Raw genomic sequence first — 18,483 nt, 5'->3', positions numbered from 1 at the left:
AACACCCAAAAAGCCTTTTCAGCAAAAATTTATTCCAGCGAAAATAAAGTATTCCACAGTATTGAGTCACATGGTTTGTTTGCCAAACAAGGACAGTGCATTAATCACATGTATGCCATATATGGTAGTGACATGTACATGTATGCCATATATGGTAGTGAAATTTCTCCTATATGTAGGATGTGTTGATTTGCATAGTGACAAAATGATATTTGCATATAATTAGGCACAAATACACAAGTTTAAAGGACTTATTTTGGCTAAAAAAAGCTCAGCGTATTTATGAATATGTTCGTGCTTTTAACATCATTAATTTTTTTGAAACATTTTTCATATTTTGATATTTCTATAATTTCTTCAACTTCGGAACAAATGAACCAAATTTTCCATTGTCACATGCAAAAAAGTAATGCAGGTGATTTTCAGGGTTAGAGAAACACAAGTATAATTTTATGCTAACAGTGTTTGAATTTTTATTTTCCAAAGACTCTACAATTTCTAGACTTGTAAAAATGCCTTATACTAATTAAAATTGTCAGTATTATGAAGGTACACAGCTTGGGAATCCAATGTAGTGATCTCCATAGCAACTGTAAATGAGTTTTAAGCCATCTAGCAACTTATTAAAGATATCCATAGTGACACAAGGACTTTTAACCTTGTGGCTGCTTTGCACTACCATTGACAACTACGCAAGATACAGTGAATTTCATTAAGACATGAATGTTTTTCATTTTTTAATGACTGATGAAAACAACTTGACCAATCACAACACTTTTAACAAATGCATTGCAGTATAAATTATAATATCAATAACAGCCAATGATTTAGAAAAACTTGCAAAATGATTTCTACATGTGTATAAAAGCATATTCTTCGGTTTTCAATGAAGCATTAGTCTTCCAGGGTAAACATTTCATATAAATTTCCTTTTAAAAACATTCGTGGTAGATGTGTAGAAAATTACCTAATTTCACATTTTCATATTTGCCTGAAATTTAAATATAAAAAAATACATAATATTGTAAGATTTCACATTTTTTGAAGTATCATAAATATATGGTGGTGAATCTCCTTTCTAATCTGTGAGGGTAATCCCAGGTACACTGATATGACTGCATCGAGTCTCTGATTTCATATACAGCTAATAACCTGACTAGTTTTCTAGCTGTTAAGCATTTTGCTTTCTGAAATTCTAATCTGAACACAGATCAATGATATGTTGACAGTTATGTCTCATTCTTAAAGGGGGCACCTTCCAGTTAAGATTAATTTTACAACAAATTTACTTTCTGGATTAAAATAACAATGGATAACAAAAGATAGATTAACATTGTAAACAACATAAACAATAGTGTCCCATGATTCTTTGGTGCAATCCAAGGGATTGAGCGGTTCCCCTTTAATATTCTAATCGTAGATGACTCGTTATTTGGGGAGATTTTGAATTAGCCGCATGAAACCATAGACCTTTCTTTTTACCTTGCCCGTACCATCAAAGATGGAAGGGAAAGGTATATTAAGGGGAAAATTTTGTCTGGCGTTGTCGTCGTCGTCGTCGTCGTCGTTGTTGTTGTTGTCGTCGTCGTTAATAATTGTTATTGTGTGCATGATAACTTTACTAATTCTATTCCAAACTTCATCAAACTTGGTCACCTTGTTCATCAGTATAAAGTCTTCCCTGAGTTTGAACAACAGATGTCCTGTATGAAAATATCATGCAAAAATTGAGAAAAACTGATAAAATATTTTGACTGTTTCTACTTGACTGATCACTGGTGATACACATCAAAGGTCACTGATCTCAGTGGAAATAGGCATTGTTGTATGTGTTCAATGAAGCAAATGATTTATCTTGTAATAATATCCTTGGTAATGTATCTCAGAATCCCTTACTGGGTTTCAAAACCAACTCATGGAGAGATTGCACAGTCTGATACACATTTGCAAACCTACCAATAAATCTTTACAGAAAACAAGATGTCAGAAAATCAATATAAGCACTCCTATGAACTGGGTGCCAAACTTTGATCAAGATCTGAAGCTAATAGAAAATCTGTTTAGTTCAAAGTTATCAAATCAAAAACAATACATAAAAAATACATAAAAAGCAAAACATTTCATCCACATTTTAAAAAGAAAATTGTTCTAAAATATATGTATTCTGTATTTGACAAACAGTTCATTCGACAAATGAAAACTCACAGGAATATGTTTCAGCTATTAGAACAGAATGATAGAGTTTTTTTAATACTAGTTTAAAAACTCACTTCAAACAAAGATTGCAGTGTTTGAAGATGTAGGTTCTCAGGAGGCAACAGTACTGTTGACTTCTCCCTCCACTGGACACCAACTAACTATTTAAGTTGATTTGCATACAAAGCAGAGCTTGCAACATGATAGCTATTCATGAAGGGTGTTTTTTTTTTTTACTTTTCATATAATACAGTAGTCACACAATGAGGCAGTTCATATTTGTCTCAGTGAATCATTAATTTTTGACAGACACCTGTACAAAATACTTGGACAAAAGCCAGCTAAGATTTTCTGTTATCTTGCATGTTTTATGAATCTATTCACGTCTAAATGCAGCACTTTTTTTTTTGCAATGAGGCATTTGTTTTTATACTAAAATATCTGAATTACTTTGAATAAAGCTGGAAATTATGTCCTTTAAAATAATTAAACAAATAAGGCACAAATGTTTTTGTAAGATATTTACATCTTTAAAGGACATTCGGTAGACTGATTCCCCACTGTTAGTTCAACCCCAAAACTTTTTTGTATTCAAAATTAATTATGACAATGTATATTTATATTGAAACAAACTATGTTAAAGGGAATTATATTATATAACAAAGGGCAAGGTCACCAGAGTTCAGTATGTTCTAAGGTCTATGATGGAATGTACAACATTTTTGTGTACAGATTATTAAGCTAATCATAAAATGATTAATAAATAATGATTTATTCATGCGTTGGTTTTGATTGTAACACCTATTTATCACTACAGTAGAAATGCATGTAAACCAATAAGTTGCAATCTTAGCTACGTTGTCAACAAAGTTGACAGGCTGAGCTGAATATCTTACATTTTTTACTCAGAAATTTTCTGCCGTATAAGGCTTTTATGTTTTCCAGGAAGGTACAGTGGGTGGTTCACTCTCAGAGTTGTTTATTTCATGATGATAACTTCTCATTTTTTGGTAAAGAAAAATTTTGTTCTTAAGCTAATTCTTCTTGACAACAAGTCCAATATTTATGTTTTTCTACTTTAGATGGATTTGCTCATTTACTGGTAGTGACGTTATCTTCAATCCAACTTCTATAAATGTGGAGAATCTTATTTTCTAGAGTATCCCTCACAGTGTAGCCAACAGGCTGCTAGTTGAATGCTTGATTATTAAAATAATTGTTAAATGTGGCAAGAAAAATTGACAGTGGTGGTTAAGAGGTTTATATCATTTCCTTGCAGAGTCCAAAGTTTGCATTGTTGGCACAAGTGCCTGAAACTATTATGCGACAGTAGGCAATAAGAAAACAAATCTGCCGTTTAGATTCTTAGAAAAAAATCACTTCCAGTGGGTATAGGTATTATAACAAATATTTCAGTGTTGAATTCTTGTCATATGTAGCCAGGATGTGCGAGTGCTATATCTCAAACTATTGACATTCCAAACATCCTTACTATGGCAGTTATTTGCCTATTACAATTGGAGAAAGACTGGCGGCTAGTGATTAGTGTTTTAATGAAATGATAGACTGGAGACGTACTCCGCTGCGTATTAAATTGATTGGCACCAAATCTGTGAATGCTCGAGCCCCCTAAGTCAGTGGAAATAAGTTAGTCTGGGTTTGAAATGAAACTTTGGAAATGATCATTTAATTACTTTAAATTCTATCATGTTCTAGTGATATTTTGGAATTAAAAGTCATGTACAATATATCATTTGACGTCTAGATGTGAAAAACAACAACTTTTTTTCATACTCAGATCCAGCATCTTCTATTTATAGTTGCTTATGTTTTGTTGACAATCTATGCATATTAACTAGCTTATTTGCATATACATTATTTTGCTTTTCCTTTTTGGCTGCATTCCAAATGTGAGGATGTTTCTATTATGAGAAAACCAAATGAATCGTGACAAACTCTATTTCATCCATAAATTGCATAACTTGGAGGCAAACATGTTTTTGTGCTATCAGCTGTGTATGTGATTTAGTAGTTAGCGAAAGTGCAGCTGAGCTGACAAATGGGGCAATTAATTAAATCAACTTCCGTCTGTATTTAGTATGAGAGATTGCTCTATAGAGGATACAGTGGTATGGTATGTTTAGTAAAGATTTATATATGGGTTGAATTAACTGTGTACACATAACATTGTTAACAGTGAGTAAACAATACTGTAAACCCTTTTTATTTTGCGAAACAAATGCGAGTCAGTAAATATTGAAAAACGTTATAGCAGTGACAATTTCACTCTGCTGTCCTATTATATGAAATGTCAGTGACTTCACGAATGCTATAAATCATCAAATTATGGACATGTATAGTATGTATTAACTTTACATGTATGAGTAACTAAATTGTGATCACAGATTTATGACGCAACTGAATTTGCTTCAACTAACAAGTAATAATTTGTGAATTTAAGTAAACTTTACATTCTAAATAATTTGCATACAACAGAAAGCATTCTGCTTTATAAATGTTAACAAAATTTGCTTCCAGTGGTTTGGTATACAAGCCAAATAAATTTTCATATTGTTCACCCGAATTTTCATTGTTCCAATTTGCATAAAAGTAAACAAAATCTATTAGTCCTGACTTGTAAACAGAACCTGCATAAATGTGATCATGTAAATTTGCATATAGGTCAGGAAATTTACATACTGCTAATTTGCATATATGTTAGGAAATTTACATATCACTGATTTGGTCAGAAAATTTGCATAATCTGTATTTGCATATAGTTCCACCAAATTTATACTCACTTCTAATTCACATATTTATGGAGGTTAACTAAATTTAGGCCAACAAAAATATTATCTTGCTTTTTTCTCCTGGTCTCATAGTAATCAGAAATAAGAAATTAATATTTCAGGTAGTTGAGAATAATATTCTGTTTGATTATGTCAGCACAGTAAAAAACAGTTACCATGTCACCAACTAGTACGCTGATTTAAAGTTGAGTCATGATGATTACGCTCATTCCTGGTGGATATATGATGCACACACAAAAATGTCATGTGACACTAAACCATGTCTATTAGGAATAACAAAACAAGTTGCATAAATGTATCGTAGCTCTGTTTATCAGTAAAATTCCCCTTGGATCAAATATAAATGCTGACAAAATCATTTTGAACAAAGAAATGAAAAACGATTATATGAAAAATATCGTCACAATATTGATCGTGTCGTTTTCTCACTTTTTAGTACAGTTCCAGAACTTCTAATAAAGAAAAGACGTTTTTGACTCATCGTTTGAATATTATCGTGATGACATTATGACATCAATACTTTTCTCTCTGCGTGAATATTGAATGAACATGCTTTCTCCTTTGTTTCCAGGGTAGCGCTTGCAGTTGGTTTCTATGGCAACCAGCTAATGAATACTGGTGTGAGCGACGTTGCTGATGCTGCAGAGAATGCCAATGAGACAATAGTAAAAGTAGAAACGCAGGTAACAAATGTTTGATATTGTCCATTCAATTCGCTTATCATTTTTACAGTAATGCTTCATATATACTGTGCATATAACTTTGTCCCTATTTTTGCATTTTATAGTTTGTGAATAATTGATTGCTATCCTTTGATAGCAGTAGCTCCAGGATTTAAAACAGGTTTTGTGTTACAGTACTGTCCATGCCGTGGGGTATACTTGCAAATAAAATGTCTTTCATTTTGTCACATTGCCACATGTCAGGTTTTTTTTTTTCAATTATATTGTGACATTCAGTTGTAATGTTTTCTGAGGTATATTTCTATATAGAGGAGTCGGAGTCAGTATGGAGATAGGAATCATGAATGAATGGACTGCAATGTTCACTGTGATTGTCGAGTTAAACTGTACCAAGTTGTTTTGATGAAACGTACCTGAGACTAGATTGCATCGTCTTGCGAACAGTTCTTTAGTTCTTTACTGAGAGTTAATCTCACTGGCTCATAAACAGTTCTATTGCTTCATTTTTTGTAGGAATTTAACAATGCCAGTAATTTTTACTGCATCAGTCATTTAAAACAATTTTTTTAATAAAATCTTTATTCATGCGTCTTTGTCATGCAAATTGTGCAACCCCCTAACTTTGTAAGGTATGCAAAATGTACAACCCTCCTCTTTGTGAAGTATGCAAATTGTGTGACCCCCTAACTTTATGTAGTATTCAAATTATGTGACCCCCTAACTTTGTAAGTATTCAAATTGTGTGACCCCCTAACTTGTTAGTTATGCAAAATATGTTACCTCTAACTCATCTGCTGGTATGTAAAATGTTAGTCTATGGTGAGCATTAGTCTATACTGACTGCATTCATGGATGGAATTGCATACAGTGACGTGTGAAAATTAGTGCATCTTGTCGACTCTATAGATGGCATTGTGCCGTACCTGTGTAACAGCAGGCACTGACAGAAACTATTTTCTCCTACGTTGTAGATGCCTTGTATGTTGTTAGGAAATTAATTTGTATTGATGTTTGTATTCCGTGGTACTCTTTGCTTGGCTCCCTCTAGTGGCTATGTCCAGTCCCTCTCGTGACCATGCGTTTTTAAGGTTGAAAAGCAAGAAAACTGTATTGAATCTTACACTAAATAATCTAATGGCACAACACAAAATCTTTTGGTCCTCTGGCTCTCATTGTGTTAACTTTTTTTGATCATTACATCTTTTTAGGTGAGTATCATTGACCGAACTCTAAGTGATGACTTGACTCAGAGTCTTGAAGACTTGAAAGGAACCTTTTCTCTACCGATCAGCAATGTCACGGTGCAGGAAAAACTCCAAGAGTTGACATCTGCTATGATCCTGTATGTCGAGGAAGCTGCAGACAGCGTAGTAGAAGTCAAACAGGAAATTGAGAAGATAAATGTGGAATTCAACGAGGTTGCCAGCATGATAAGACACTACGAGTTTTTGAGGTATGATTTTTATGAAGTTTACATATATAGTTTAGTTCTATTTCTTAAAGTGTTGACTGTCACCCACAGATGTTAGCTCTCTTGTGTGTCAGTGATAATTCACAAAAAATTGAACAAATATCACTTTCCACAAACAATGGAAAAAATAGTTATGACAATACTTATTAATGCGACTTTCAATCCCACACATTCATACTATACTCCAATATACAAATTTGTCAAAAACTTTTCAACTTTTTCAAAACACGAATACAGCAAATGTTTCTGGTGGATATAGAATTTAGTAATTTCATAACAATGCTATAATGTCAATAGAACATTTTCTTCCCTTCATAAAAGATTTACATTATCAAGCTTGGTTAAAAGGAACAATTGGCAACACTGTGGAAAACACATTACTCAAAATAAATAAATAGTATTGCTGCGTTGATACTTGGCCATGGGTGGAGTTTGTCAAATTCACGGAATCAGCTAATTTTTTGTGTGGAGTCCGGTCAAACCATGATGGCAGCCATGTTTGTTTTTATTAAAAGAGGATATTTACATGTGTAATCATTTCATTTTATAATATGGTAGGATGAAAATACCCCGTAAAATACCACAAAATTACGGCATGCTGTAACTTATGGCGTTACAATGACAGATGTATAATAATGTCTTTTAATAGGTGGCTGGTTACCATTATAGTACTCTGCTGGGAAGCCATCGTGTGTCTGCTTGTATTCCTCGGTGTTTGCCGCTCATCCAGATGTGTCCTCTTTTTGTAAGTATAAATCGCATCATCCAAGTTTTCAAATATGTAAAATATAGAAAACAGTACTCGGGGAAATATTTGTAAATTACAAATTTGTAGACATGCACATACATATAATAAGCCCTAGTTATTTGGTGGTTGTAAGGCTATGTTATCGTTTTAATCTAAATCCTGCTTTTAGAAGATTTGTTTGACTGATGGAGGTAATTGTGAGTACTGTATTAGGGTGATGTGATTTTTGATGGCTCGCTGTTTACAGAGACAGATTTATGATAATGATTTAAATAGATGAACATTATTTTCACTTTCCCAACATGAAAATGTAAGATTATAGCGATGACATCAATCCCAGCATGCCATTGGACTAATCAATGGCACCTAATTTGCATAATCTCCATAGTGATCCACATCCCCAAGAAAGGATGCCTGCTGGATATCTTAGCAGCATCTGCCAAAGTTCTTTTTAATGATGTGTTATTCAGCTCTATTTCTTTATACGAAGGTTGTAAATTAGTTCGCTTTTTGCAGCTGTACTATCAGACCTTGGTGAATTAATAAAAAGTTGATAACTCATTAACAATTTATGAACTGCTTCCCAAATTTACAAATGTTGTTTCAACATACATGTATTCCAATATGAATAATAGCAAACTCTGTTTAGAATATAACCATGATTTGGGAAAAAATTGCATCTTTACAGTAGGATGAAGATATCGCAGTCAACAAAGCAAAATTAGGACACGCTGGAATTTACAGAGATATGATAACAGATGTAATAGTGTGATGGTTTTCTTTGAGAAAAAAATTATTTATAAGAATGTTTGAAAACTGCCATTCAAAATAATACTGTTTAATAAAAATCAACAGTAATAAATAATTTACTTGATTAAGCCTCTAGGATCTGGACTAATGAATCATGTGGTTTGTTCACAGCTGTTCTTTAATCTCTCAGCAGGGTAGGAGAACAATTTCTTAAAGAAATTATCCAACCGAAAATGTTCATATTTATGTCTTCCGTGAACATCAATAGATTTTTTAAAAACAATTTTAACAATGTTACGGTTGATTTTCATAACACTATAGACATTTTACAAAGTCAAACATTTTCTGCCACAAATGTTTGAAAATTTTAAAGGGAAAAAATTTGAAGAACACCAGTGTCATTTTCAGTTCTTGTTTGATGTATGTCTTGTATGACATATACAACACAGGAAAAATACATTGTATATTCACATGTTAATAGACAATATATGACTGTTTTGTGGAAAGCGTCTGAAGTTGAGAATGTCAGTGAAAGTGTTGAGAATTCTTGCTATCATCAATCAGAGAGAAATTTGCTATGTTCTGAATTCCCTTAGGAAAATTGATTGACATATTGGTTGTAAAATTTTAATAACATTTTAGTTTTTTCATCCATGTAATAGTTTCTATGAATAAATAATGTGATCTAGTTTAATATTCATATTCGAAAGATGAGCCATGAACTCCACAGGTCACACAGAAATATAAAAAAATTGATCTAGAATATTGGAATCATTGCAAAGCGACTTACAAGATTGTGGCTGATTGGCTACCCTACTGACAACAAACAGTCACACCAATCAGAGAGCAGCTTTTTGTTGACATAAAAAAAAGTGATCTAGAATATTGAAGTCAATGCAAGACTACTTTATATACAAAACAGTGTGCCTGATTGGCTACCGAACCCAAATGCTAACAGTCAGGCCAATCAAAGAGCAGCTTGTTTTTTGACATAAAAAAAGTGGTGTAGAATATTGAAGTCAATGCAAGACTACTTACAAAACAGCGTGCCTGATTGGTTACCCAACCCAAATAATTAACAGTCAGACCAATCAGAGAAAAGCATGCATGGTGTCAATTTCTTTTTTGTTGTATCAAATTCTGCCTTGTATATATGCTTTGACTTAACTGGAATATTATAGTTTCCTCCTACTCTTCATGGGTTGCTTTAACAGTAATGTTTCAGTGATATTTCACAAACAAAATGGAAAACGATTGTCATTTGTTTGTTGTTTGTATTCGGCATATGGGACCTTGATGCACATCGTTTGGTTTTGCAGATCAGATTAAAAATGGTTGATTGGTGGCTATTTTATTTTGCCTTCTGATGCTGTTTTATACCATTCATAGTGGCTCAACAATCATGTTCAAACTTTACAAACACATCATGTCTAATGTATACATATGCATTTGTAATAATGTGACCGATTTTAGGATGGCCAAATGGCATCCATTTAAAACTGAAAGTGCACCAACATCGAGCATTCCTGCCATTTTGAAAAACCAGATTAAATCAAACCTAACATATATGTTATACATCATGACAGGGATTGTTTATCAATGACATGTAGTACCGATAAATGTATATACTGTAAAATACTTTATTATTCGCTGAAATAAAGTAAAGGATTTTTGGGTGTTTTGTATTTTCACTGATTTTTGGTGAGTTGATTGTGAAATATAGGGAAAAAGGTATATTTGTTAGATTTTAGTTTCACTGAATCATCCCTTCAGCGAAAATAGCGAAAATAAATTCCAAGCGAAAATAAAGTATTTTACGGTATATATGTATAAGTAGCAGCACAGCAGTACCGGTAGTAGAGTTTAGTTTCAACAATGCAGTTATGCAAATGAAATGTCTTCCTTTCTTGAATGAAGAACATTAAAGCGGGAGGGTCATCACCTGCGCACGTGCAGGAATTAAGTCCCAAGCGGCGATAACAACACATGTTAAAAGCGCAAAGGTTCATAGGTAGATGCTTGTTTGTAAACAATGACACACTATAGCCATCTGACGCATACGCAGTTGATGACTCCCCGCTTTGAATGATGGCAAAAATTAACTTGGTTAAAAGGAACAGTGGTGTTGCATCCATTTGCAACACTGTGGAAAAAACACTGACACATTAATATGCAGGTAACAAATGAATCATGATTTTATTTACGACCCATTCTAGATATCTCATACATTTGGACACCTTTTATTGTCTCTTTGCAGAGTTGCGGCACTCGGTTTAATCACTCTAATTATATGCTGGACAGCCTTGGGTGTTAAGCTGTTTGTGTCACTCGTAAGTAATTACAATATATTAGATGTGACATAGCTGTTTGTGTCTGTACTACTAAGCAGATACCAACATTGTGGATATGGACGTGCATTGTTCTCATGCTGTATTTTTGGGGGGGGCGGAGCTATGTCACAGAGAGTTCCATGTTGTTAAGATGCGTGGCACTGTACCATGTATGGTCTCCGTGCAAGCTGCTATGGAACACAGGTCTCAACAACTAGCCCAAAGTACAGTTTTTGGAGGGTTTTCAACTGTTGTTTTTTTCTCAGTGATGGTTGCCAGGCGGGTAAAAATGACAAAATGTTGGGTCCCGAGAATACGCTCTAATTATTTGCTGAATTTTATTTCTGCTTATTGTATTTGCTCCGTTAGAAGTGGATCTCCAACAGAAGTGCATTTGAATCAATAATCTCACTGACTGTACTTTTTTTGACCATAGAAAAATTTCTATAAGTGCATACACTACTATGGAGTAAATACTGTAACATTTTGCTGAAAGCCAAATGCACTGTATACAAACTCAGAGAATATGCTAAATTAATAAAAAGTATTGTTTTTTTCCTAAACCTTGAATTTAAAACCTAGTAAATAACCCTGCAACATCGAATCCACTAAAATTAAACGATGAATATTTCTTTTTTTTTTGCAGTATCAGTAAAGTATAAACTGCATATCCCCAATATATATATATATGTATTTTTTGTTTTTCTGCTTCTAAAAGCTAAAAAACTATTCAGTATACAACAAATGCAAATTTTGTTAATATGTGCTTTTATTGGAGATTCGATGATAGAATAAATACAGTTTCTTTATTTGTCATTGTGAAATAGATAACATCTTTTTTTTGTCATCATGAGACCATGATTCAGGTAGGGCTTGAAATTCAGAATCCAGAGGGAACCCAAAGTCTAGACCGAATCTGAAAAAAAATGTGGCATTGGATTAATATTGGGAATATACCGTACATTTCTTTACTCATTTACATAAATAGCATATTTCATCATCTGGTATAAATGTAATTTGGGTTTACATGTACCTCTTTTAAAGATGCCCTTCTAATAGAGAAAATATGATATCAGTATTTTTTTTAAATCCAGTAGAACGTCTTGAAAAAGAATTATTTTGTGCAGTTCCAACCTTGATGGTGTCATGGATGGAACTCGCATGTGGGATTATATATTGCCCATCCCCATCCCTATCCCATCCCATCCCATCCCATCCCATCCCATCCCATCCCTATCCCATCCCATCCCATCCCAGAGATATTATTGATCAATAGTCACACAAAACTGTGGATTGTATATAGGTATTGATTTATTCTGGCATGTTTAAAACTCGAAACGCAAAGTTACTTTGTTGTGATGAATGACTAGGAACACAACCATCACAGAAATCCAATAAAATGTTATCTGTATAAAACATGTGCGTGACAGCACGTCAGTAATTGGGTGCACAGTGCTCATGAATTCTGAGCATTAGACCATATCGCACTGCCTTGATGGCTTTTATCTTAATTGTAATTTGGCAAGATAAATATATTGAACAAAACTGCTCAATTATGTGAAGGAAAGACAAGAGTTACTCATTTCAGTGGCTATTTTTAGACAGTACGAAGAGTGAAAGTTGCCGTTAAGCATGATAACACTGGCAAGTCAATAAAATATCTATTGGAAGTAGTACAAGTACTGAGTATATAGATAGTTTATTGAGGGGAAAGTTCAGACAGAGATTTCAAATTATTTTAACTTAAATAAAATAAAATAAAATGAAATGAACTGAATGTTTTTTTGTTTTATTTTATATATTATGAGATTTACTGTAAAAAATGTTATGTTAAAATACTCGTGCTTTTGTTACAAGGACTGGCAGTGTTTAAATTTATGATTGATTGATACATAGCTGGAAAGTTGAATATTTTTATCATTACATTCACAAGCATTAGGTCGAAATGCAAAGACCTGCACATGAACAATTGTATTAGTTCATAAGCTGATAATTATCTATGACTTAGGGAGTCATTTATTCTGACATTAGCTGTACTGATAGTTGATAGTGACTTAGGGGGTTCTTTTTGAAACATCCTTTCATGCATGTATATGTACCAATATATCAGTTGTTTATCAATTCAATTTTCTGTTTATTCCTCCCTAGGGTACGAGTGATTTCTGTGTTTCACCAGATGTTTACATCACTGATCAAACTGCAGAGTTTCCACTTGGTGAAGGTAAGGCTGCTGGACATGAAAACAAATTGTGAAAAAGAAATCTTGTATTTTAGCCAATTTCTAGTTTGTGCAAGAACACAAATGTGTTTACATGACTTCTGCTTCTCACATAAAAACTTGTAAGCTAAATATCCACTTCAGTAAATTGAATATACCAGTATTATTCAATTGGGTCCCTGCTGTTGCTGCTCTCAATCCCGGGATCATTTGCTTGAGTTTGATTCAAGTTTCCGTTGTTATTTCCCATATTAAACATTAAGTAATAATGGAAATTCTTGTTTCTCATTCAATTTGATGAGATAAATCTTCATCCGAAAGTCACAGAATTGAAAATAGTTATAGCAGTTTTGTCTTTGTGAACCCCATCAATTTACATCAAACTTAGCATACAAAATTTACTCTAATGAACACAGTGTTGAGTAAATCTTGAATTAGGTGTTCAGTAATAATACAGAATACTGTAAAATAATTTTTGCTTAGAATAAATTTTCCCTATTTTCGCTGAAGTAATGTTTCAGTAAAAATAAAATCCAGCGCATATACCTTTTTTCTTGTATTTTACATTCAACTCGTCAAAATTCAGTGAAAATAAATTCCATACAAAACACCCAAAAATTCTTTTCAACGAAAATTAATTCCAGCTAAAATAAAGTATTTTACAGTATAATATATTCACATTTAACAGATTTATTTACATTGGTCAAATACATATCAGATAAATATTAACTCTCTGCACATATACCATACATAAATGACAACTAACATTTTGGGCATATTCTTCTCTTGGAGATGTGCTGCAAATACAGCTCTTGTACATTACTCGACCTACAAATTCATCAAACTTTATTCAACTTTTTTTATAATGTTTTCTTTCTTTCATGATTACCAACAATAATGAGAAAAACTTACCTCAGTTAAAAGGGCTTATGCATCAATTTGCGCTACATACACATTACTTAAAATGAATGAACATGTGAACACGCACAAGCGCCCTCTACAGACAATAAATGATGTGTCTATCATTTTTTTTTCAGATGTTGTGGAGTACTATGTGTACTGTTACCCGGATACGGATAATCCATTCCAAAATGTAAGATTTAATTTCAAAAACTTCTTACTGCTATTTTGTAACCAATGAAATTCAGTTTTTTTTTTTTTTTTGAAAATAAATTTCTGGTCATATTTGCATATCATATGCAATGTATACCTCCAGCTTTGAATTTAACATTGCTGATTGGCTGAATATTAACTTCTATATGAATGATCTATGCTTTAATAATCAATATTCTAACGTTGTTTCTTTAGCCCTTGAAAGATGGACAGACGAACTTAGATCTGACACAAACCAATATCCATAAAGTAGAGAAATTGGCTGCATTGTATTACCCAAAAGCCATGGTACGTATGTTATGTAGTTTGCAGTAAGTTTTTAGTTCCGTTGTCCAAAAGGGGGAGTTTTTGGATCTTGTCCATCCATTCGTCTGTCTTTGTCATGTCTCGAACATGCCTGGACCGATTTTGTTCAAAGTGGTACAAAGACAAGTCATAATGCATGTCAATTTTTTATTTTATTTTTATTTGGTTGACAATTGACTTGATTGACAATAATTGTCACAAAAAACAACATTTGAACAGTTTATCTACCGTTTCTCAGATTTGCTTATCGAATAAACATTACTCATACTGGCTTACTGATGCACGTCATCTAGTTAATTTGATTCAAAATGGATAACTGGCAGCCTGTGTTCCAGATATTGTGACAAATTTGGTTTAAATTAGGTACAAAGGCAAATTTTTTCTCCAGTTATTTTTTGATTTTGATGAAATTTAGCTGACTGGCCTAAATTTTCATTGAAGAAAAGAAAGTCAGTAAATTTAAAAATGATATAAACTGTGCTGATGTGCTACTCAAGGTAGGCTGCTAATGTGTGTCATTCAAATCTCGTAATCGTTTTAATTTATGAACACAAATATTTGCGGATTTTCTGAATCAGTAAAAATCAAACCATTTTTTGGCAGTTAAAATTTAATGACACTAACATAGATTTTCAAGCTTTTCTGAAACACTGATTTGCATAGACTTTCATGAAATTTTACTCTTACGAGTACCGTTGCAAAAATCAAACTGTGCTGATCTTTCTTTTTTTTTTGATTTGCTCCATAGAGCACTGTTCATGTCATAGTTAGAGGGTTGAACCAGACTGAGGCGGCGATACATCAAGTGGCTGCCCTTGTGGATTGTGATGTCTTACACAGTGAATACATGAGAGCTGTAACTGGCGTATGTTATTGTGCGCTGTAAGTACCACTACTGACTAATATATACTACTACAGACAACCTTTTTATAGTGACTGCTTTTAGGCAGTTCCAAGGCATAACTTATGAACAATCTGAGTATACCCTTTCAGCTCATTATTTTTTCAGATTTGTCTTTGTTCAGAGACAAAAATAATAATTATCATTCTGTTATAAAACAGTAACGACCGTCTGTCTATAAAGACCATTTTAAGGAAGTCCCTTAGGTAGTCACTATGCACAAGTTTAATTGTAATAGTCATGGCATATGATCAATAAAATCAATGTGAAAAGTGGAAAGCTATTAATATGGATGAAGTGTATGTGGGATCTGTTCATGCCTGACTGACTCACACAGATTTACCATGTACCATGTTGTATCTATTTACAGTGATGGTTTGGCATTGTTACTGGTGAGCATTGCCGGTGCCGGATTCTTGTTTGGTCTCATGGTGTTAGTTGCATCCTGTGCTTGGCGTCGCTTAGCAACAAAGTAAGTAGTATGTGGGTACTTAATTACAGATCATGTCATAGGTTAATCAATGACTATATCACTTGAGTACACCTATTGCAATCAACCTTTAAACCTAACTGTACAGTTATTTAATATTCCTAAAGCTGGCCTGGCATACTTCTTACAAGTTAACAATCTAAAAGAGAAGAGAGTATCATTTTCCCTCGGACTTCCTTCTCCCAATTATTAGAATTTGTTAGCTTTACCACTATTTTTAAAGTGACATTGGCTGTGAATTGTGAATTTTTTGTTGTTTAAATATAACCACTTAATGATGACCAAATCTTACAGAAATATTGTTTTACCGGTAGACACAATTGCATGACAATAGTCACCCTACACAATCAGCTGTCAAAGAGACGCTTAGCCTCTCAAGATGGCGACATATTTGTCATGATTTCGTCCAGGGCCCTGGTAAATTGTCATCTTGCACCGTAATTCCAGAATTTCACTTGACAAAACTTGATTTTAATAGATGGTGCACTCCCAATAATTGGAAGTAACCTTGCGACCATATTTTTCTACTTTCAAGTGATTTAATGTGCAACTTTGTTTTTAGTGTCTAATAGTACATTTTGGCGATGGCCATTACAAATTGATACCACAGATACAGGAAATGTTTTATTAAAAATAAATATCAGAGAAAAAGATCATTAGTTACAGCTATTGTGGCTTTAAATAACTGCAAAATTGCTGACATGAATATGTAAACAAAGCAATTATCTGCTAAATGCTAAAATAGTAATGTAAAATTATGCACCAATATTTTAGCATTAAACAAGTCATAACCTTTAAACCTTTGACCCTGATGTAAAACCTTTTTTAGTCCCCGTTCAGACAAAGTTCGAAAACGGAGACTTATAATTTGGTCTCTGTCCGTCCGTGCGTCCGTCCGGAATCATATCTCAGAATCCCTTGGACCGATTTTGTTCATTCTATGCATGTGCCTAGTACTTTATGTGGGACATATGCACATGCAGTGGTTTAGCGATTCGATTCAAAATGGCCGACTGGCAGCCATCTTGTTTTTTGAAAATGTTGTATTTTGGACATGCTTTGTCACTTGTCATTCAAACTTGGTACATAGATTATACATGTTAGGATACATGTCCATGACGATTTATTTCGCAATTGGATCAAAGATGGTCGACTGGCAGGCATCTTGTCTTGTTTTTTTATGCGGTATCTTGGACGTGCTCTGTCAGTTTTCATTCAAATTTGGCACATACATGTACTTTATACATGTCCATGCATGTCCATGACAATTTGTTTCAAAATCTGACTTTTTGGCCTTACTACTATATTTCCACAATTTATGTACCATTTTCATTCGTATTTGGCACATACATCATACATATCAGTGTGTTTATGTGGGACATATGCACATGCAGTGGTTTAGCGATTCGATTCAAAATAGCTGACTGGCAGCCATCTTGTTTTTTGAAAATGTTGTATTTTGGACATGCTTTGTCACTTGTCATTCAAACTTGGTACATAGATTATACATGTTAGGATACATGTCCATGACTATTTATTTCGCAATTGGATCAAAGATGGTCGACTGGCAGGCATCTTGTCTTGTTTTTTTATGCGGTATCTTGGACGTGCTCTGTCAGTTTTCATTCAAATTTGGCACATACATGTACTTTATACATGTCCATGCATGTCCATGACAATTTGTTTCAAAATCTGACTTTTTGGCCTTACTACTATATTTCCACAATTTATGTACCATTTTCATTCGTATTTGGCACATACATCATACATATCAGTGTGTTTCATAATCAGATCAAAGATGGCCGAATAACGGCTGTTTTTATTTTTGGCCATATTACTACTACAACTAAATAAACAATCTGTTGTATACGTCACTTGGAACTAAAGTTTCAAGGACACGCTCGCGACAACCCCTCTGCTTTAATATGACGAGCACAAAGAGAACTTTCAAAAATTAAACAAGGACTGTGTCATTTTCAATGACTTGTTCACAACTAAAATATTAAAATGAAAATATTAAAAACGTTTGCTCAAAATATAAAAATATATTAGCTATGTCAAAAGTCTGTTTCGTTTAAAGAAAAATTTGAAGAAGTGACTGTTCCGATTTTGGGCTTGTTACAAAAATATATATGGGTATGTATATTTATTTATTTTTATAGGAAAAACTACTACAAAGTGGAGAAGACAGATGGGTTGTATCCAAAGCCTCAGAGTGATGCGACCCCCTATCTTGATGCTTATTATAGTCATAATACAACTATGCCTGCTATACTGAGGTCACCTGATCCAGAAGTCAGTTCCATAAGGTGAGGGCAGGGTTAAGTGTCACATCCACAGTCCAATTCTGTATTTGCTTTATTAGAAGCGCATCAAAAATAGACACAATATGTATACACATAATGAGATGACAAGAAGCAAAAGGAACCTTGTTTATGATGATGAAAAAAAAACAAATCTAACTCAT

General features: G+C 33.5%; 1 protein-coding gene across 2 annotated transcripts in view; it reads left to right on the top strand.

The window, feature by feature from the left end:
* The window catches only part of LOC100371914 (protein tweety homolog 2-like), a 64,634-nt gene that overhangs the window by 44,509 nt on the left and 1,642 nt on the right, over nucleotides 1–18,483 (top strand). For both annotated transcript variants that reach the window (XM_002733229.4, XM_085502290.1), the window contains exons 3-12: nucleotides 5,578–5,689; nucleotides 6,898–7,142; nucleotides 7,810–7,905; nucleotides 10,916–10,988; nucleotides 13,137–13,209; nucleotides 14,244–14,299; nucleotides 14,515–14,607; nucleotides 15,374–15,507; nucleotides 15,897–15,998; nucleotides 18,179–18,325. In XM_002733229.4, the coding sequence (XP_002733275.1) occupies nucleotides 5,578–5,689; nucleotides 6,898–7,142; nucleotides 7,810–7,905; nucleotides 10,916–10,988; nucleotides 13,137–13,209; nucleotides 14,244–14,299; nucleotides 14,515–14,607; nucleotides 15,374–15,507; nucleotides 15,897–15,998; nucleotides 18,179–18,325 (1,131 nt within the window). The remainder of the gene's footprint in view (nucleotides 1–5,577; nucleotides 5,690–6,897; nucleotides 7,143–7,809; nucleotides 7,906–10,915; nucleotides 10,989–13,136; nucleotides 13,210–14,243; nucleotides 14,300–14,514; nucleotides 14,608–15,373; nucleotides 15,508–15,896; nucleotides 15,999–18,178; nucleotides 18,326–18,483) is intronic.

Source organism: Saccoglossus kowalevskii, chromosome 8 (assembly GCF_978046115.1).
Source record: "Saccoglossus kowalevskii chromosome 8, keSacKowa6.1, whole genome shotgun sequence".
Lineage (NCBI taxonomy): Eukaryota > Metazoa > Hemichordata > Enteropneusta > Harrimaniidae > Saccoglossus > Saccoglossus kowalevskii.
This window is presented reverse-complemented; position numbering and strand designations above follow the sequence as displayed.